The sequence below is a fragment of the Anomaloglossus baeobatrachus genome, chromosome 1 (genome assembly GCF_048569485.1).
Source record: "Anomaloglossus baeobatrachus isolate aAnoBae1 chromosome 1, aAnoBae1.hap1, whole genome shotgun sequence".
Taxonomy (NCBI): Eukaryota; Metazoa; Chordata; class Amphibia; order Anura; family Aromobatidae; genus Anomaloglossus; species Anomaloglossus baeobatrachus.
Genome location: NC_134353.1, coordinates 507,696,126 through 507,717,652, shown reverse-complemented (window position 1 = coordinate 507,717,652; position 21,527 = coordinate 507,696,126). Strand labels below are relative to the sequence as shown.

At 48.2% G+C, this 21,527-nt stretch overlaps 1 protein-coding gene across 1 annotated transcript in view; it reads right to left on the bottom strand.

Annotated features, from left to right (window-relative positions):
* SHOC1 (shortage in chiasmata 1) overlaps positions 1 to 21,527 on the bottom strand; it is a 525,180-nt gene that overhangs the window by 265,222 nt on the left and 238,431 nt on the right. Inside the window, exon 13 of the mRNA XM_075348066.1 lies at positions 20,662 to 21,141. Coding sequence (XP_075204181.1) covers positions 20,662 to 21,141 — 480 coding nt within the window. The remainder of the gene's footprint in view (positions 1 to 20,661; positions 21,142 to 21,527) is intronic.

The following is a 21,527-nucleotide window of genomic DNA, read 5'->3' as shown; positions in this document are numbered from 1 at the left end:
CGGTATTTGGCTTCCGGCAGAACTACAGGTTGTGACAGCAATTTGTTTTTTACATTTACACTAGGTTTTTTTAGCAGTAGGGTACTATGGAGTTTATGTATGCTATGAAGCCAACACAAGGACGCAACTGTGCCGGTATGAATTGAAATGGTGGCTGACAGGCACTACACTACACCTAAACCCGTTGTTTTGGAAATTTTGGGACTTTTTTTTAGGAATTTGCAATACCTATCCCTAGTAGAAGAGACACAAGGGATGTAGCAGTGCTGGGATTGTTGATTAATTAGAAGCAGAAGTCAGGACAGCTTTAAATCTCTCCCTGCCTCTGAAAAAGCTCTCCCTATATCAGACACTGCACTAATATACCGTATGCAGCACTAATAAGAGGATTTTTTTTAAAAATTTTTTAAAGATTTTTTAAATAATAATAATAATAATAATAATAAAAAGATGAATCGCTCTCACCTAACAAAGCACGGCACTAACACTGGCCCTATAGCTGGGTCCGCATTCACTGTTTTGTTGCCTGGCGATTTATGGCGCTGCTAGCAGCTACTGACTACTGGCTTCAGCCCTTAGAAGGACTTTTTAGGAGTTTGCAGCACTAATGTTATCACTTACAAGGCACTGCACTGTCACTGGCCCTATAGCTGGGTCTGCATTCACAGATTTGTGGTCTGGTGATTTATGGAGCAGCTAGCTGCTACTGGACACTGTCTTCAGCCCTTAGGGGTACTTTGCACGCTGCGACATCTCTAGCCGATTGTAGCGATGCCGAGCGCGATAGTCCCCGCCCCCGTCGCAGATGCGATATCTTGTGATAGCTGCCGTAGCGAACATTATCGCTACGGCAGCTTCACACACACTTACCTGCCTGCGACGTCACTCTGGCCGGCGACCCGCCTCCTTCCTAAGGGAGCGGGTCGTGCAGCGTCACAGCGACATCACACGGCAGGCTGCCAATAGAAGCAGAGGGGCGGAGATGAGCGGGACGTCAACATCCCGCCCACCTCCTTCCTTCCTCATTGCAGGCGGGATGCAGGTAAGGAGATGTTCCTCACTCCTGCGGCTTCACACACGATGCGATGTGTGCTGCCGCAGGAACAAGGAACAACATCGTACCTGTCGCTGCAGCGAAATTATGGAAATGACCGACACTACACAGATCACCGATTTTCGACGCTTTTGCAATCGTTTATCGGTGCTTCTAGGCTTTACACGTTGCGACATCGTTATCGGCGCCGGATGTGCATCACTTTCGATTTGCCCCGACGAGATCGCAGTAGCGATGTCGCAACGTGCAAAGTACCCCTTAGAAGGACTATTTAGTAGTTGGATCTACGAACGCTCTCCCGCACACAATACAGTTTATCTACACCGCCAGCTCCCCAATGACTGCATGTTCACAAATGGCTACTGGCTTATATAGCCCTATGACGCTGTGCGGCCAAGCCAATCACAGTAACACCACAACAAAGATGGCTGCGGCGTTACTGTGAGGGCAAGCAACGTCAGATGTGTTCATTGGCTGGAAAACAGGTGCCAGGAAGTCAAAAATGAAACTGAAAGTATCGGAGCGGATGCTGTTTTATTCGTCGGCTATCGAATGGTGCGAATAGCCTGTTATCCGTCGGAAACCGAATAGTGGCGAATACATTCGCTCATCTCTAATAATAACCAATGTCAAGGCAGATGAACAATTACATCATCTAGACACATTAAAGGAACAGATGAAGTTGTGTACACATGACCACAAGAATTGTATTCACATGTGGCACAGACGTCTAGGACACAGACAACTTGAAAGTATAATGGAGCTACAAAAGAAAGAATTGATAAAGGATCTATTGATATCTGATTGCTCAATTACCGTAAGATGTGAATGTTGTATAAAATCTAAAGCTACAAGAATATCTATTATACCTAAAAAAAGTTAAATGAAAAGCACAAGACCACTTGATTTGGTGCATACTAACGTATGTGGACCCATGAAAGTGACTACATCAGGAGGCAAGAGATATATACTGACTTTTATAGATGACTACTCAAGATACACAGTCACATACTTGATCAAGAACAATAGTGAAGTTTTCAATAAATTAGTATCCTATGTGACAAAGTCGAATAACAAATTTCAGAGGATGCCAATTGTCATTAGAAGTGATAATGGAGGTGAATTTACAGGACACAAAATAGAAAACTACTTAAGACAAAATGGTAAAGAGCAGAGGTCTCAAACATGCGGCCTGCGGGCCGAATGCTGCTCCTAAGGCTTATTGTTGCAGCCCGCAGACCACCTGACGATCGCGGCCCTATGCTGGGGGTCAGCGTCGGCAGGACTCATTTGCGGTAATGCGCAGAGGAGTTGTCTGCACTATACCAATGGCTGCCGCCCGCCAATCAGATGCAAGGATGTGACGTCACTCTATGACGTCACCTCCTTGCATCTGATTGGTGGGCGGCAGCCCTTGGGACAGCGCAGACAGCTCCTCTGTGTGTTACCGCAAATGAGTCAACTGAGTCAACTGTAGTAAAGTCCTGCTGGCGTTGACCCCCAGCACAGGGCTATGATCGTCACGGGCCACAACAAGCAGGTAAGGTACGTGCCCACGATCAGGACCCACTGTGTCCTCACCTGCGGGGCTGCAAGTCTCCTCCGCAGGAGGCCGCAGCGGCCTGTGCCCGCAATCAGGGTTTGGGGCACTGCGGTCGTCTCGATTTGTTCTCCCTAGGGAGGATGCATGCGGCTCTGCAGCAAAGAACTGACATGCTGCGGCCTCTGGGCCGCACACGCACAGTGGGCATGGGACTTCTAGAAATACCATCCACTGTGCATGTACTGTACATCAGTCTTTGTCACAGCTGAAACACGCTTCGTCCAAAACGGAGGAAAGATGAGGATAATTTTTTTTTACGTAAAGGATGGGCAGAATACTACTGGGCACAAGGATGTGTACAATACTACAGGGCACAAGAATGGGCACAATACTACAGGGCACAGGATGGGCAGAATACCACTGAGCACAATACTACAAGGATGGGCACCATACTACAGGGCTCAAGGATGGGCACAATACTACAGGGCACAAGGATGGGCACAATATTACAGGGCACAAAGATGGGCACAATTCTACAGGGCACAAAGATGTGCACAATACTACAGAGCACAAGCACAAGGATGGGCACAATACTACTGAGCACAATACTACAAGGATGGGCACAATACTACAGTGCACAAGGATGGGCACAATACTACTGGGCACAAGCATGGGCACAATACTACTTGGCATAATACAAGGATGGACACAATACTACTAAGCACAATACTACAAGGATGGGCACAATACTACTGGGCATAAAGATGGGCACAATACTACTAGGCACAATACTACAAGGATGGGCACAATACTACTGGGCACAAAGATGGGCACAATACTACTAGGCACAATATTACAAGGATGATCACAATACTACAGGGCACAAGGATGGGCAAGATACTACAGGGCACAATAGTAACAGGATAAGCACGATATTACAGGGCACAATACTACTGGATTGGGCACAATACTACAAGGATGAGCATAATACTACAGCGCACAATACTATAAGGATGGGCACAATACTACAGGGCACAAGGATGGGCACAAAGCTACAAGGATGGGCACAATAATACAGGGCACAAGGATGGGCAGAATACTACAGGGCACAATGTAATGGCGGCAAATTTAAATGGGTTTTTAAAGTAAAATACCAAACAGATGGGACAGCTGGACGATACCGAGCAAGATTCGTAGCTAAAGGTTATTCTCAAAAATATGGAGAAGACTATGTTGAAATATTTGCTCCAGTTGTCAAATATACTACAATAAGAACTTTGTTTGCAGTAATGAAACAAATGGAGTTGAAGCACCTGGACGTAAAGACAGCATTTTTTAATGGAAATTTAACAGAAGATATTTACAATTGGACAACCTCCAGGATTCAAAGATAAAAGTAATCCTAACATGGTTTGTAAACTACAGAAAAGTATATGATCTAAAACAAGCTGCTAAAGCATGGAATGATAAAATCACAGAAGTGCTCACAAATGAAAAATTTCAAAGAAGCAAAGCTGATCCTTGCCTATACACAAAAAGACTGATGGACAGATGGATCTACAGTTAGGTCCAGAAATATTTGGACAGTGACACAATTTTCGCGAGTTGGGCTCTGCATGCCACCACATTGGATTTGAAATGAAACCTCTACAACAGAATTCAAGTGCAGATTGTAATGTTTAATTTGAAGGTTTGAACAAAAATATCTGATAGAAATTGTAGGAATTGTACACATTTCTTTACAAACACTCCACATTTTAGGAGGTCAAAAGTAATTGGACAAATAAACCAAACCCAAACAAAATATTTTTATTTTCAATATTTTGTTGCGAATCCTTTGGAGGCAATCACTGCCTTAAGTCTGGAACCCATGGACATCACCAAACGCTGGGTTTCCTCCTTCTTAATGCTTTGCCAGGCCTTTACAGCCGCAGCCTTCAGGTCTTGCTTGTTTGTGGGTCTTTCCGTCTTAAGTCTGGATTTGAGCAAGTGAAATGCATGCTCAATTGGGTTAAGATCTGGTGATTGACTTGGCCATTGCAGAATGTTCCACTTTTTTGCACTCATGAACTCCTGGGTAGCTTTGGCTGTATGCTTGGGGTCATTGTCCATCTGTACTATGAAGCGCCGTCCGATCAACTTTGCGGCATTTGGCTGAATCTGGGCTGAAAGTATATCCCGGTACACTTCAGAATTCATCCGGCTACTCTTGTCTGCTGTTATGTCATCAATAAACACAAGTGACCCAGTGCCATTGAAAGCCATGCATGCCCATGCCATCACGTTGCCTCCACCATGTTTTACAGAGGATGTGGTGTGCCTTGGATCATGTTCCGTTCCCATTCTTCTCCAAACTTTTTTCTTCCCATCATTCTGGTACAGGTTGATCTTTGTCTCATCTGTCCATAGAATACTTTTCCAGAACTGAGCTGGCTTCATGAGGTGTTTTTCAGCAAATTTAACTCTGGCCTGTCTATTTTTGGAATTGATGAATGGTTTGCATCTAGATGTGAACCCTTTGTATTTACTTTCATGGAGTCTTTTCTTTACTGTTGACTTAGAGACAGATACACCTACTTCACTGAGAGTGTTCTGGACTTCAGTTGATGTTGTGAACGGGTTCTTCTTCACCAAAGAAAGTATGCGGCGATCATCCACCACTGTTGTCATCCGTGGACACCCAGGCCTTTTTGAGTTCCCAAGCTCACCAGTCAATTCCTTTTTTCTCAGAATGTACCCGACTGTTGATTTTGCTACTCCAAGCATGTCTGCTATCTCTCTGATGGATTTTTTCTTTTATTTCAGCCTCAGGATGTTCTGCTTCACCTCAATTGAGAGTTCCTTAGACCGCATGTTGTCTGGTCACAGAAACAGCTTCCAAATGCAAAACCACACACCTGTAATCAACCCCAGACCTTTTAACTACTTCATTGATTACAGGTTAACGGGGGAGACGCCTTCAGAGTTAATTGCAGCCCTTAGAGTCCCTTGTCCAATTACTTTTGGTCCCTTGAAAAAGAGGAGGCTATGCATTACAGAGCTATGATTCCTAAACCCTTTCTCCGATTTGGATGTGAAAACTCTCATATTGCAGCTGGGAGTGTGCACTTTCAGCCCATATTATATATATAATTGTATTTCTGAACATGTTTTTGTAAACAGCTAAAATAACAAAACTTGTGTCACTGTCCAAATATTTCTGGACCTAACTGTATGTACTCATATACAGTATGTTGATATTTGAGTTTGTTTTGAAAAAGAAAGGGATAAAAGAGGACATACTAACTAAAAATTCTGAATCAACATTTTGAGATCAAAGACTTGGGAAATGTGAAATAGTACTTAGGAATACAAATAAAACAATCACTGATCTCGGGGAGACCAGCCAGAGAAAACACTGCCGGCAGCCAACGAGGGCGCTCAATACAGTGAAATCCTAGGTACATTGCCCCCTGGGAAATATTCAAATCAAAAAAGTCAGTGGAGCCTCTGTTAGGAGTCTCAACACAGAAAACTAGCCAGATATCCCTCCAGGAAAGACCTAGCCAAGGAGTGGCTCTTTTTAGGAGACCACCATAACCACCATATTAAGTGGCCCTTTTAGTCAATATCCAACTCTTTGACAAGTTTAAAGATATGACAAGGGAAATACCAAGGCCAGGTATCCATCCACAGACAGCTGTTTTGGGGTATTGCTCCTCATCAGTGTGGAGTAGGATTCTGGCCAGGTGGGAGCAATGCCTAGTAGACCAACAAGACAAAATAATCACTGATCTCGGGGAGATATCTGGCTAGTTTTCTGTGTTGAGACTCCTAACAGAGGCTCCATGGATGTTTTTTGATTAGGAATACAGATAGAAAGAGAAGAAGATGGAAGTTTCCTACTTAATCAAAATGAGATGATTGAAGACATAATAGAAACATTTGGATTGAAGAATGCAAACACAGTAAAGTCTCCAATGGAAACCAATTATCTTAAAGAGATGAATAGCGAGCAAAATGTGTTACCAAATAATGTAGAGTACAGAACGGCAATGGGAAAATTACTGTATCTTGCAACTGTTACAAGGCCAGCCATCGCAACAGCAGTAGGAATTTTGAGTACAAAACTGTCAAAGCCAAATAAAAGGGATTGGAATGCCGTGAAGAGAGTAATACATTATTTGAAAGGAAATAGCAACGTTATACTGAAACTACCTACAAATGATAAATGCACTTTAAGTGGATACATTGATGCAGATTCGGCTGGAGATCCAACTGACAGGAAATCTACCAGTGGCTATCTTTTCTTTCTCTCAGGCGGACCAATTAGTTGGACTACTAAAAAGCAATCTATACTAACGCTGTCGTCAACAGAAGCAGAATATGTTGCAGCAGGACATGCGAGTCAAGACGTGCTATGGTTAAGACAAGTGCTAACAGACCTAGGACAATCACAGTTGGAACCAACAAAAATAAATGAGGACAATCAAGGATGTCTTGTCCTTGCTCAGATGGAAAGAGTTAACCCAAGATCCAAGCATGTTGATGTGAAGTATCATTTCTTGAGGGATCACAAGGAACAAGGAATCCTGAAATTAGAATATTGTCCAACTGAAGATATGACAGTAGATATTTTCACAAAGGCATTGAATGCTGAAAGACATCAGAGACTAATGAAGAAATCAGGCTTAACTGAATAAGTCCTTACTGTTGAGAATGGGTGTTGGTATATGCAACAGTTGAGGAATTCTTTGTTTGTGTGAAGGAGGACTTTATTCTGATCTAACAGTAGATGGTGATGTTGTGTAAAGTTTCCTTACTCACTGTATTGTAAAAAAGTCTTTTGTACTTCCTGTTTATTTCTTTTCCTGGTACAGTGCTGAATGACTGTATATTTTCCTCATGTTCTGAGAAGTAAAAGCTTGTTATCCCATGTAATCTGCTCTGTGAAGTTTCTTCTACAACTGGGAAACTAGAAGCTGTGCAACACAAAGAACTTGCCATTCCCAACTGTATTGGTGTGTACAGCACCCCGACACAGTAAAACTCTATGGTAGAGCAGGGAGACATAGTTTCCCTGAACGACCACTTATTATTCAATAGCATCCTGCTACAGAACAGCAGGGTGATGCACTAGATGACTCCCAGGCAGCATGGAGCAATGGCACACTGACGTTCCGTGAGTGCCCCAGCATGATGTCATCACCAGGCTGTCAGTTCATGTTGCCGCTTGCCGCTGGGTTAGATAAGCATATGATGTTTATTTCTTATTTTCATAGTCAGTCTGGGGGTGCATTATACTGTGCATAGGAAGCTCTGATGAATCATACTGAGTATAGGTGAGATGTGGGACCATCATTCTGTCTATAGGGAAGCTGTGGGGGCCTTACACTGTGTACAGGAGAGCTATGGGGGTATTATACTGTGTATAGGGGAGGTCTACATGGGGGGAAATTATGAAGCATTATTACTTTATGTGGGGGGATTCACAGGATATTATTACTATACATGATGGGACTCATAAGACAATATTACTGTACGTGAGAGTAACTCAGGGGATATTACTGTAATTGAGGACTAAAGGGACATTATTAAATACTAATGTCGCGGGCGGGGAGGAGGGTGTCAGCACACCGCGCTCGCCCCCTTCTGCTCGGGTCCGGCGGCCGCTGCTCAGTGGTGGCTCGAGCCGTAGGCCGGATCCCAGGGGTTTCTCGAGCGACACTCCTCGCCCGTGAGTGAAAGGGGTTTGTTGGGTGTGGGGATTGTTATAGTTCGTGACGCCACCCACGGTTGTGGTGATTGCACCACCGCTGCTGTGGATGGGGATCCCGGGGATGGTGATGGGGAGCAGCCAGGTGTTGTGTTGCCCCTCCGTGGGTAGGGGTTGGTGATCCCGGGGCCCGGTGATGGTTTGTGAGGTGCAGGGCCTGGTGGGCGCAGGGACGCGGGGGCAGCGCTGTGCCTTGCGGCACTGTGGTACTCACTCAGCCTGAGACACGGACACAGTTTGTACGGTAAACCAAACGGCTGGTAGGACAGTCCCACAGACGGCTGCACCTGCACTCCCGGTAGTTGACGGTGATGTCCCTCTTCCTTGCACCTATGGTTGACTTGTGGTTGCGGTGGATTCCCTCCGGTTACCCGCTCCCCGACTACAATCTGGGCCGGAGGAGCTCTACACTTTGCCCGCAGGCGCTGGCCCTGAGAAACTGGTGCCTTGGCGGTGGCGGTGTCTCTCTGCTTCAGGTCGAGCTGTTGCCTTCAATCGGGACTTGGTTGCTGGGGGATCTACGTCCCCTTCACTGACGGATTCGGCAAATTTGGCGACTCCTAGCCTTGCCGGGGTCCGAGAGGCCCCTGCCCTGGTGCTGACTGTCCTTCGGAACACTGCTCCAGACCACCGGGCACACAGCCAATGGGGTCCTTCCAGGAACTTCCAAACGGTCCCCCTCCAGACAGTCACCGCCGTCGCTGACCTTGCTGATCTGGCCCTACACAAAGCTGGACCCTTCAGGCTTTCCTCCCTTCTTGTCACCTCACTTGCTTTCCTCCTTTTCCACTTTTACTTTCCTTACTTTCACTTGCTGTTTACTCTTGCCCTCCCCGGGCTACTCCTGTTCACTCGTTCATGTCCCTCACTGGACTGCCTGGTACTTCCTGCCTCCAGAGCTGTGATCTCCTTGGTGGGCGGAGCCAACCGCCTGGCCCACCCCCTGGTGTGAATCATCAGCCTCTGGAGGAAGGCAACAAGGATTTGTAGTTTAGCTGTGATGTGCCTACCTGGAGTGTGGGGTGTGGTGGTGTTGTGACCTGTGACCCCTGGCTTGCCCAGGGCGTCACATTCCCCCTTAGCAAAATGCAGACCGTCCGCGGGCTGCCGTCCTACACCGGTTTTATTTTTCTGAAAAAGATAACATTTGGAAAATCAACATATACATTTTTAATAACTCTTCCCAAGACGGGAGGCACATTTCTTAAACGTTGCAACGGTTTACGGTTACGGTTTCCGCTCTCTCCCACCCAAGTAACCTGGCCCTGATGCTGCCCCTAAAACCCAGGCAGCACCCCTTGACCCACAGTCCAGCACACGGTACCCGAGCGGGATCTGTCCTTCCCTCCAGAGGGTAGCCACCGGTTCCTTTGGTGGCTGGGCCCTAGCCTGCTCTGCTCAGGGCCCTCCCTCCAACCTGCCTCTCCGGAGGCAGCATTGCGGAAAACGGTAACCAACATATTTACAAGCCACTAACGTCTGTGGTTGCCCTGCAAGTTCACGGGCTTGTCCATGGATAGTTCCCATGCATTTTTAAACGGTCCCCACGGGGACAACGGTGCCGGCTCCAGCCGGTTCAATCACAAAGGCAAATCTGGTAACTGTTCGGTAATTATCATTTTTCTTATCATTTTCAAACTTTTAAACTTTTTCAAACAAACACTCAACTCATCTGCACATTCCCTGACCCCTTTTTATCATAGAACGGTCTCCCTGTACCTAAGTGGGGGTCTACCTAGGTTGGAACGGGTGGACCTTCGGGGCCCGGTGTCAGTGGTGCTGGGCAGTGGGGCAGGGGGAACAACTGGTTCCACCTCCCGGCTTTCGTGTGGGGCAGGTGGAGGCATAGGGGAGCTGGGCATAGGTTCATCCCTGGGCACTGGCATCGGTTCTGGCTCACGGTTGACCGCTTCCACTACTTCTTCATCCACAGGTTGTGGGAACAGTATCACTGGAAGAATCACCGCGCCGTTCTGCATAGGCCAGTTTGCGGGGAAGTCACCCATCACCGTGTGGATCACCTCTTTTTCCTTTTCCGCTGGGGGAGGAGCTGGCACCTCCGGCATTGTCCTCAAGGCTGGTGGGCACCTTTTCAAATGGTCCCGAGAAACCGTGGCCAAAGTGCCCCCTTGGTCGCGACTGATCTGGTAAGTCTTCCCATTTTCCCATCCGGTGGGCTGAATGACGTAGGGGGTTGGTTCCCACTGATCATCCAGCATGTGGGTTCTTCTCTTCCGCTTCAACACCACATCTCCAGGCTGGAAAGGCTCGGCAGCCGCTCTCTGATTGAAGTACCGCTCCTGTTTTCGACTCTGATCCAGGTTCTGCTCCACATACTCCTGAATCTGTCGGTACTGCACCCTCCGCCGGGCATCCCATTCAGCTGTTGCGGGGAGCGTGTCTGGGGCTTCCAATCCCATTTCCAAATCCACTGGCAGCCGGCCAGGCCGAGCTCTCATCAGATACGCTGGGGTGCACTTCGTTGAGCTGGACGGGATATTATTGTACATATCGACCAAATCAGGCAGCTTCTCCGGCCACAGGTTCCGTTCCTCTAGTGGCAACGTCTTGAGGAGACCCAGGACTAGATGGTTCATCTTCTCACACATACCGTTGGTCTGGGCATGGTAAGGAGTGGTCCGGATCTTCTTGCAACCATACAGCTGACAAAATTCATGGAATACCTCCGCTTCAAAGGCGGGACCTTGGTCGGTGAGCACCCTCTCAGGGTATCCATGGGGCCGACAGAAGTACGCCTGGAACGCTCTCGCAGCGGTACGGCCGGTTAAGTCCTTGACCGGGACAACCACCATGAACCGAGAATAATGGTCCACTATGGTCAGAGCGTAGGTATACCCACTTCGGCTGGGGGTGAGCTTCACATGATCCAAGGCGACCAGCTCCAACGGTTGGTGTGTAACGATGGGATGCAGGGGGGCCTTCTGGCTAGCTTCATCCTTCCTCCTCAACGTACAAGGACCACATTCTCGACACCAGGCTTCTACCGATTCCCGCATCCCACTCCAATAGAACCGCTCTCTTAACAGCATCTCCAGCTTCTTCCATCCGAAGTGGCCGGCTCCATCATGGTACGCCTGCAGAACGGTGGGCACATCAGCCTGGGGAATAACCAGCTGGCGGGTCTTCTCGTGGGTCTTCGGGTTAATCAGCTCCCGGTACAGCCTCCCCTGATGCAGGCACAGTCGGGCCCGTTCTTTCCACAAGCGTTGGGCCTCCGCTGGGGCGGCAGGATCCATCCCGGCGGCGCCTTGCTCTACCAGGTTCTTGACCAAGAGGACCGCAGGCGCCTGATTTTGAGCTTCTTGCCACTTCTGACTAGGTAGCGGATCCAGATTCACCCGTTGTTGATGGACATGGATCTTCTCACCTGATGGCCGGTGGAATGCAGGCAACTCGATCTCCTCGAGGTCATCATCTTTGCACTCACCCTCTGACAAGTGGGGCATTCGAGAGAGGGCATCAGCGTTGATGTTGACACAACCGGCCCTATATTTGATGGTGAAGTCGTAGTTGGCTAGTCTGGCTACCCACCGCTGTTCTAATGCACCCAGTTTGGCCGTGTCCAGGTGAGTCAACGGATTGTTATCCGTAAAAGCGGTGAACTTTGCGGCGGCCAGGTAGTGGCGGAACCGCTCGGTGATAGCCCACACCAGTGCCAGGAGCTCAAGCTTGAAAGAGCTATAGTTCTCAGGGTTCCTTTCGGTCGGCCGGAGTTTTCGACTAGCATAGGCAATCACTTTCTCTTTGCCTTCCTGGACCTGGGATAGGACTGCCCCTAAACCCACATTGCTGGCATCAGTGTGGAGAATGAATGGGCAGCCGTAGTCCGGATACGCCAGGACCTCTTCTCCGGTCAAAGCCTCCTTTAGCTGACGGAAGGACTCCTCATGCCTGTCCTCCCACACCAGTGGGGCTGGTCTTCCCCCTTTGGTCTGTCCCACGAGGAGGTCTTGCATGGAGGCAGCCATCTTCGTGTACCCCTTGATGAAGCGCCGGTAGTACCCCACCAGACCCAGGAACTGCCTTACTTCTCTTACTGTAGTTGGTCTCGGCCAGCTCTGGATGGCAGTGATCTTCTCAGGGTCGGGGGCGACACCATCCGCACTCACCACATGTCCGAGATACTGCACCCTGGGCTTCAGCAGGTGGCATTTAGAGGGCTTCAATTTCATCCCGTACTTGGCAAGGGACGCGAACACCTCGGCCAGGTGCTCCAGATGGGCTTCATACGTCTGGGAATAAACAATCACATCATCCAAGTACAACAGGACGGTCTCGAAGTTTAAATGTCCCAAACAGCACTCCATCAGCCGCTGGAAGGTCCCAGGGGCATTGCACAGCCCAAACGGCATGCTATTGAATTCGCAAAGCCCCATCGGGGTGGTGAAGGCGGTCTTCTCCCGGTCTTCTGGGGCCACGGCCACTTGCCAGTACCCACTGGTGAGATCCAGGGTAGAAAAATAATTTGCCGTCCGCAGCGCGGCCAACGATTCTTCAATACAGGGCAGCGGGTAGGCATCTTTGTGGGTTATCTGATTAATCTTCCGGTAGTCCACACACATCCGCATGGTACCATCCTTCTTCTTGACCAGTACCAACGGAGCGGCCCAGGGACTACAGCTATCCCGAATGACCCCTGCCTCCTTCAGATTCCTCAACATATCTTTGGCGCACTGGTAATGTGCAGGGGGAATAGGCCGGTACCTCTCTTTGATAGGGGGGTGTTCACCAGTGGGGATGTGATGTTGTACCCCTTTGATCTGTCCGAAGTCTAGTGGGTGCTTACTGAATACCTGTTCATACTCCTGCACCACCCTGTACACCCCCGCTTTGTGATGTGTAGGGGTATCGTCAGTGCCCACATGTAGCTGTTGGTGCCACTCTTTCACCTCCCCCTGCGGTGGGGAAGTGCTGGTAGCGGGTGGGGAGACTGAGGGACTGGTTTCATGGATGATGTGAGGATCTAGGGTGAGCAGTTTGGCGATGGTAGCATACCGGGGGAGCCTGACCTCTTCTTCCCCACAATTCAACACCCTCACGGGCACCCTCCCCTTTTTCACGTCCACCACCCCTCGGGCGGCTATTACGGTGGGCCAGTGCTCGGAGGGTATGGGCTCCATCATGGCAGGGTAGTCACGCCCCTGAGGTCCTACGGCTGCCCTACACCAAATCATCATCTCACTTCTGGGGGGCACAAGCAACGGGGCCGCATCCATCACTCTCACGCCACCAATCTCTCCTCCTGTTGAATTTACATGCTGGCGGTACATCAAGGCACGAATCTCACGCTGCACAGCTCTCTGTCGGCTCCCTGCCGCCGTGGCGGCCAGCTGTTGCAATAGGGCCAACACATCACTCATACAGTGCTCCATCACATTGGTTCCCAGCACTATCTTCGGGTTATGATCACTGGGCTCATTCATGATCACAATCATACCCTGGTGTTGCAGTTCAGCTTGCCCTACTGTCATGGCCACCTGCTTATACCCCACTTGGGTCAAAGGGAGTCCATTGGCGGCAATCAGCGTTATACTAGTATCTGGGGGTGCCAGCCCGTCCGTCCCCCAATACCGCTGGTACAATGTGTATGGTATAGTGGTTACCTGGGATCCAGTGTCCAAGAGAGCCATCACCGGTATACCGTCCACAACCACGGGAATGATGGGTCGAGCTCCGATATACCGATCCCGCCAGTCCGAGGGGCCACGGGGTTCTACTCCTGAGGATTGGCCCGGGGCCCCAGGGGTTGCTCGTTTAACGGGCACTCTCGATAGTAATGCCCCGGCTTACGGCACTTGTAGCAGATTGGCGGCCTACTTCGCGGGGGATTGGCACCTCTCCGCTGCATCCAGGGTACATCTTCAGGGCTGTCAGCAAGCTGTATCTGTGCTGAAGGCTGAGATCTGGTCAGAGGTTGTAGTGCAGCAAGGATTTTAGCAAGGTCTCCGTCCATACGACGGACCTGGGCTGCCAGTTCTTCCACCGTGCTGCTCGGGGCTGCAGGTATTGGAGAGGTTGGTTTGGCTGAGGCCGCCACAACGGGAGCCGTCTCAACGGGCCACGGGGCGGGTTCCAGAACTTCGGCAGCTGGGGGCTGTAGTGCTTTAATGGCCCGCTCCTTTAACACAGCAAAGTCCACATCAGGGTGTTCCAGGGCCCACAGCCGGAGTTGTTTACGATCCTCAGGGGACCTCATCCCCTGCGCAAATTGCTCCACTAACATCTTGTTGCTATCCGCCTCATTAATGGGGTTCACCCGCTTCAACGTGCGGAGGGCGGTCTGCAGACGTAGAGCATAGTCCCGAATGCTATCCCCAGCTCGTTGCCGGCACTGGTAAAACTGCATCCTCAGCTCAGCTTCAGTCCGGGTTTCGAAGGCAGTCTGTAGCTTCTCAAAGATGGTGGCTACAGAGAGCCGGTCCCCCTCGGCCCAGGTCTCCGCTTCCTGCTCCGCCGCACCGGTTAGCTGGCCTAGCACTATCGCTGCCCGTTGCTTATCAGTCAGGGGGTACAGCTCCAGCAATGGGTTAAGCTTTTTCCGGAAGGCCTGTAGGGCACCCGGTTTCCCGTCATACTGCGGTAGCCAGGCAGCTCCGGGCGCATAGGGCAAGGAGAACGGCATGACCTGAGCGAGCGCGGGGGCCGCGGCACCTCCCGCCGGTACGGCCGGGACCTGGGCAGGCCCATTCCCATCTGCGGGTGCCGCTGCGGCTGCGACCACCGCTCCTCCAGCGGCTCCGTCGGGCGCAGACATCTTGTTTCCGTCCCCCTTAGCTCTTTCCGGCCCCTCCTCTCTCGGGGCGGGGTCTTGGCCTTCGCGCCTCTACTGCTCGAGAAGACGCTCGAGCGGGAACTTTTCGCGCCAAAGATGGCGGCTTCTGGAATTTTTCTGCCGGATACCTCCGGCGGTAACAAGGCGCACCTCTACCAGACGGCAGAGCGGTAAGATCCTGTTCGTGACGCCAAGTTGTCGCGGGCGGGGAGGAGGGTGTCAGCACAGCGCGCTCGCCCCTTCTGCTCGGGTCCGGCGGCCGCTGCTCAGTGGTGGCTCGAGCCGTAGGCTGGATCCCGGGGGTTTCTCGAGCGACACTCCTCGCCCGTGAGTGAAAGGGGTTTGTTATAGTTCGTGACGCCACCCACGGTTGTGGTGATTGCACCACCGCTGCTCTGGATGGGGATCCCGGGGATGGTGATGGGGAGCAGCCAAGTGTTGTGTTGCCCCTCCGTGGGTAGGGGTTGGTGATCCCGGGGCCCGGTGATGGTTTGTGAGGTGCGGGGCCTGGTGGGCGCAGGGACGCGGGGGCAGCGCTGTGCCTTGCGGCACTGTGGTACTCACTCAGCCTGAGACACGGACACAGTTTGTATGGTAAACCAAACGGCTGGTAGGACGGTCCCACAGACGGCTGCACCTGCACTCCCGGTAGTTGACGGTGATGTCCCTCTTCCTTGCACCTATGGTTGACTTGTGGTAGCGGTGGATTCCCTCCGGTTACCCGCTCCCCGACTACAATCTGGGCCGGAGGAGCTCTACACTTTGCCCGCAGGCGCTGGCCCTGAGAAACTGGTGCCTTGGCGGTGGCGGTGTCTCTCTGCTTCAGGTCGAGCTGTTGCCTTCAATTGGGACTTTGTTGCTGGGGGATCTACGTCCCCTTCACTGACGGATTCGGCAAATTTGGCGACTCCTAGCCTTGCCGGGGTCCGAGAGGCCCCTGCCCTGGTGCTGACTGTCCTTCGGAACACTGCTCCAGACCACCGGGCACACAGCCAACGGGGTCCTTCCAGGAACTTCCAAACGGTCCCCCTCCAGACAGTCACCGCCGTCGCTGACCTTGCTGATCTGGCCCTACACAAAGCTGGACCCTTCAGGCTTTCCTCCCTTCTTGTCACCTCACTTGCTTTCCTCCTTTTCCACTTTTACTTTCCTTACTTTCACTTGCTGTTTACTCTTGCCCTCCCCGGGCTACTCCTGTTCACTCGTTCATGTCCCTCACTGGACTGCCTGGTACTTCCTGCCTCCAGAGCTGTGATCTCCTTGGTGGGCGGAGCCAACCGCCTGGCCCACCCCCTGGTGTGAATCATCAGCCTCTGGAGGAAGGCAACAAGGATTTGTAGTTTAGCTGTGATGTGCCTACCTGGAGTGTGGGGTGTGGTGGTGTTGTAACCTGTGACCCCTGGCTTGCCCAGGGCGTCACACTAAGAGGGCACTTAAAAAGCCTTATTGTTAGAGTGTCTATCAGGGTATTTTTATGATCGAAAAGGTTTGCAGGGGGAAGGCTTTATTACTTTCTATGAGCAAACTGTGGGGACTGTTTTCTAGGGCCCTTGCACATTGCATTCATATTTTTCTAGAAAGCAATATTACCATCTGGAGGGTACAAAGGAGGAATTTCGCTTTGTAAGGGGCAAAATGGTGATTATTATTATGTGGACCACTAAGAGAAGCACTGTTTTTATGCCACACAGATGGTCCAGTAACAGGAACAAATGCAGCATCAGAGGCTCAGCTTTAGGCCGGAGTTCCACTTGCATATGACACGTACAAGTCTCGAATCATATCACCCAGCACGGCCGCAAATTCTCCTGACGGGAGCGGGTCGGCTGTATGTATTTCTATGCAGCTGAGATACGTGTTCGGAGAGCAGCAGGCCGTGCCGGGTGATGCCGATGCGAGACTCATGCCAGTCATACGCAAGTGGAACTCTGACCTTAAGGTAATAGTAGGATGAGGACTTTGTGCAGGTTGGGAATAGATGGGAACAGGGATGGATATGTTAGAAGTCAAATGTGTTTTTGTAAATTTTGCAGACAAGAAAGAACATCAGCTGTAAGTTACTAACTGTAATTGTAATGTAATCTCTTCATATGTTCTGCAGGACTAGTATTTACGACTATATGATCATCATAATGAGGTAATATCAGTGTTGATCTTTGTATAGAGATTTATTGTCGGTAACAGCATGGTTATTTGCAAAGGTTCACCAATTAGGGTGCACCACTGTAGTTGTGAACATGGTTACGGGCCAATGATAATTCAAATGCCCCCCATGCTAAACCTCTAGCAATGCCTTTGATCTGTCATGATAAAAGGTTCGCTTTAACACTGAATATTTTTATATAGTTACTGAATATTGGTTGAAAAAAAAGACTTGGGTTCATTAAGTTCAACCTTTCTCCAACAGTTGTACATTCTTTATTGCTAAATTATTTATAATCCACAAAAGCATCTAGCCCTTTTTAAAAAGCTGCTCTAGTATCTGTCATTACTACCTAAACCCCAGTGTGTTCAGGCGAGTCAGAATTGAAGTCATATGAGTGAAAAGAGCCCAGGAATTATGCTGGAAACTGGGAAAGATGGTGATTGGTAAGTATGTTTTGCTACTACTACTACTACTGTTTTACACACTAAAAACAATTTTACCATGTTCCGAGAGCCTTAACTTTTCACTTTTCAGTCGATAGTGCTGTATAAGGGCATCTTTTATTTTATGTAATTAGGTATTTTTGCTATTTATTTTACCATTTTTTCCTTTTTAACTATTGTTTTACCATTTGTTGCAAATACCTTGTTTTTCAAAAAATAAGACACTATCTTATACTTTTTTTTGCTCCCAAAAAATCGCTAGGGCTTGTTTTTGGGTAGGTCTTACTTTTGGGGAAACATGGTTGAGAGTAAATTTACCCCACCAAAAAAGCAGACCCCCCCTTCCCAGGAGACTCGTACTTACCAGACCCCGGACGTCTGCGTGGCTCCCAGGTCCTCCTGTGATCTTCGGCGGACACTCACAGCAGGTATGCTCCCCATGGTCCTCCCCTCACATACAACAGATCAAACACACATACTCATACACACACACACAATCACACATAAGATCGCTTACACACACTCACTCACCACATCCGGCGATATGCATTGCTTCTGGCCAGCAGGGGAAGATGGGAAGCAGTGCAGTGGAACACATGGAGGACTCGGCGGTGGAACGCATCGATGTGTTCCACCACAGGTCATCTATGCGTTCTACCACACTGCATCCCAGGTTTGTCTGCTGGCCAGAAGCAATTAGTATTGCTGAATGTGGTGTGTGTGTGTGTGTGTGTGTGTGTGTGTGCGTGTGCGATCTAATGTGTGATTGTGTGAGCAATCTGATTGTAATTGTGTGTGATCTGACATGTGTGTGTGTGCGATCTGATGTTTGTGGGTGTGCAATCTGATGTGTTTGGGTGCATGATCTGATGTATGTGGGTGTGCATTCTACTGCAGGTCCCCCCGTTCAGCGTCTGGTCAGTATGATTGCAGAGTCTTCTGTCTTCTTTCTTCTCTCTTTTAGAGGTGTCTGCTTTCTATAAACAAGTGTCCTGAGGTGTTCTTTAACTTCATTAACTGCATGGACACTTCATTGTTGAACCGCGACTACGGCTTATGTTCGGGGTAGGGCATATATTTAAGCCTTGCTCCAAAAAGGACGAAAATTCCTGCTAGGGCTCATTTTTGGGGGAGGGCTTATTTTTGGAAAACACAGTATGTGCAAAAAACATTTGTTATCAGTCACTACAAAATCATATCCCATTTGTAGTTTTATTAATTGCTTCTATTATATATTTAATTACATGTGCATGCTGTAATTTACAGAATGTTGATTGAACCATTGAAAATTCACATAAGACATCAGATGCTGCCAAAAAATTAACATTTAAATGTTCGTCAGCTTCCAAGTATTTTTCAGAAACACACCACACATACAGTATATAGGCAGGTTTTATTAATAAATAGATTCTTGGGACTGCTACTTTAAACTATATGGCATATGTCACAGGCATGAATCTGTTATATATAGTTATTTTTACAGGCTATGGTTGATGAAAGTAATGGATACATTCATTACCCATGGGCTGTAATGATGACATCCATTTAATAGATGAAAATCTCATGAAGTATTTGTCCAAAGGATGTTATACATGAAAAAATGCCTACATTTCCCATACACATTTTTTACTACTATTCAATACCCTTTAAAATTGTTTTAACGTATACCAGATAGAGGCAATAAGGACATTATTTTGGCTTCTGTCTGATTATGGAGTACCATGACCATTTTTAGCGTGTAACGTGAGCTTTTTCAGGTGTACATACTGAGGCCTCATGCAGAAGTTCTTGAGTCATGCATGTGTTCTTCCTATGTTTTTGATGGATAGCACATGTGCCCACCATAATCTATATCGCTCATTCCTGCTTGGTTTTGTAGACCGAGAGGTCCACAAAAGATCACAAAAACATTTTTTATCTGAAACATAGATCAAAATTACCCATACAAGTCTGTGGGTTCTTGGAAATCATAGACAGCATATTGATGGCTTTAGTGTACAATCTGTGTGCTCCCTATGATTGAAAATGCCATGGATTGGCGAAGCTTTGTAATATATTTTTTCATCACTGTATGTCACTGATTAAAGGCTGATGGTAAAAACTGACAGAAGGACCAAACACTGATGAAACTCAGATAAAAAAAGACAAACAACATAACGTGGTTTTACATATGATAAAATCACAAACATCTGATGAGAGCTAAATGTAAACAAATATATACTATTGGCATGGAAGAAAATTGTGATTACTCTTTAAAGGGAACCTGTCACCAGATTTGGGGCCTAAAAGCTGCGGCCACCACCAGTGGGCTCTTATATACAGCATTCTAACATGCTGTATATAAGAGCCCAGGCCACTGTGTAGAACATAAAAATCACTTTATAATACTCACCTAAACGGTGCGGTGCGGTGCAGACTGGTCAGATGGGCGTCTTCGTTCTCTGGTGCCTCCTCTTTCGGCCATCTTTGTCGTCCTTCTTCTGATGCTGGGGTGCATGATGTGTCCTACATCATCCACACTCGCCGGCATTGAGGTCCTGCGCAGGCGCACTTTGTTCTGTCCTGAGCAGGGCAGATCAAAGTATTGTAGTGCGCCTGCGCGGGACCGGCAAGTGTGTATGACATAGAACGCGTCATATAGACAGGCTTCAGAAGCAGAACGAAGATGGCCGAAAGAGGAGGCACCAGAGAATGGAGACGCCCATATGGCCCAATTCCACCGCAGCGACCGTTTTAGGTAAGTATTATAAAGTGCATTTTACGTTCTACACAGCGACCTTTGCTCTTATATACAGCATGTTAGAATGCTGTATATAAGAGCCCACTGGTGGTGGTCGCAGCTTATAGGCCCCAAATTTGTTGACAGGTTCCCTTTAACTCCTTTACGTGACATGTAATCTATAAAAAAAAATAATAGAAATACTTACTACCTTGGGATAAAACATTCCCTTCACATTTTTGTTCACTGTGGCCTAATGGTCCTTTGGTTCTAAGAGCAATAAAACTGGAAAGCAGATCACAATCATCCTCTGCTTGGACATCATGTACGCTCAAACCTTTTTTTAGACTCTGGTCTAATTGGTAGGATTGCTCTTGACTTTTGCTAGCTTGGCTCACATAGTTAACTGATACTCCTTCTTTGGTTGGTGATAGATGTCGTTTTACATTCTTGAATGGAGGAAGAAGTATTTTGGGTTGATCAGTTTTCTCTTGATGTCTAAATACTTTTATATTTTCAGGATTCATATCTGTATTGTTAGGAGTATTTGAATCCTTAGAGATCACATTGCTCTGTGAAGCCACAGGTGCTACCATAGACAGAGAGGAATCATTACTAGAGGTCTGTGGTTTGCATTCATGAACGTTAGTCTTTGGATTTATTAGTGAGACCTTCTCTTCAACATTCCCTGAAACAAATGTAAGAGAATACATTAATGGTGATTTCTGAGTTAATTGTTAATGCACAGTGAGATTAATGAGCACATGAACTATATTATTGCTGTAAACGTTAAAAATATAAGGTACCTAGTAAGGTACTTTGATGACCTGCTCCTGAGATGGGGTGGACCTATGGAATTGGTACCTGCTTTTTTGTCATGCATTAACAATAATGATTTAAATCTAAACTTTACCCAAAATGTGAAGGAAAAACAGATTACGTTTTTTAGATATCACCCTTACACATGACAGTGATATTGGTGTTATCATTTCCCCTTTCAGAAAAGAAACAGCTACTAATTCGACACTGTATGCCACATCTTGCTATCCTGGGAAAGTTGTCAATAATATCCTT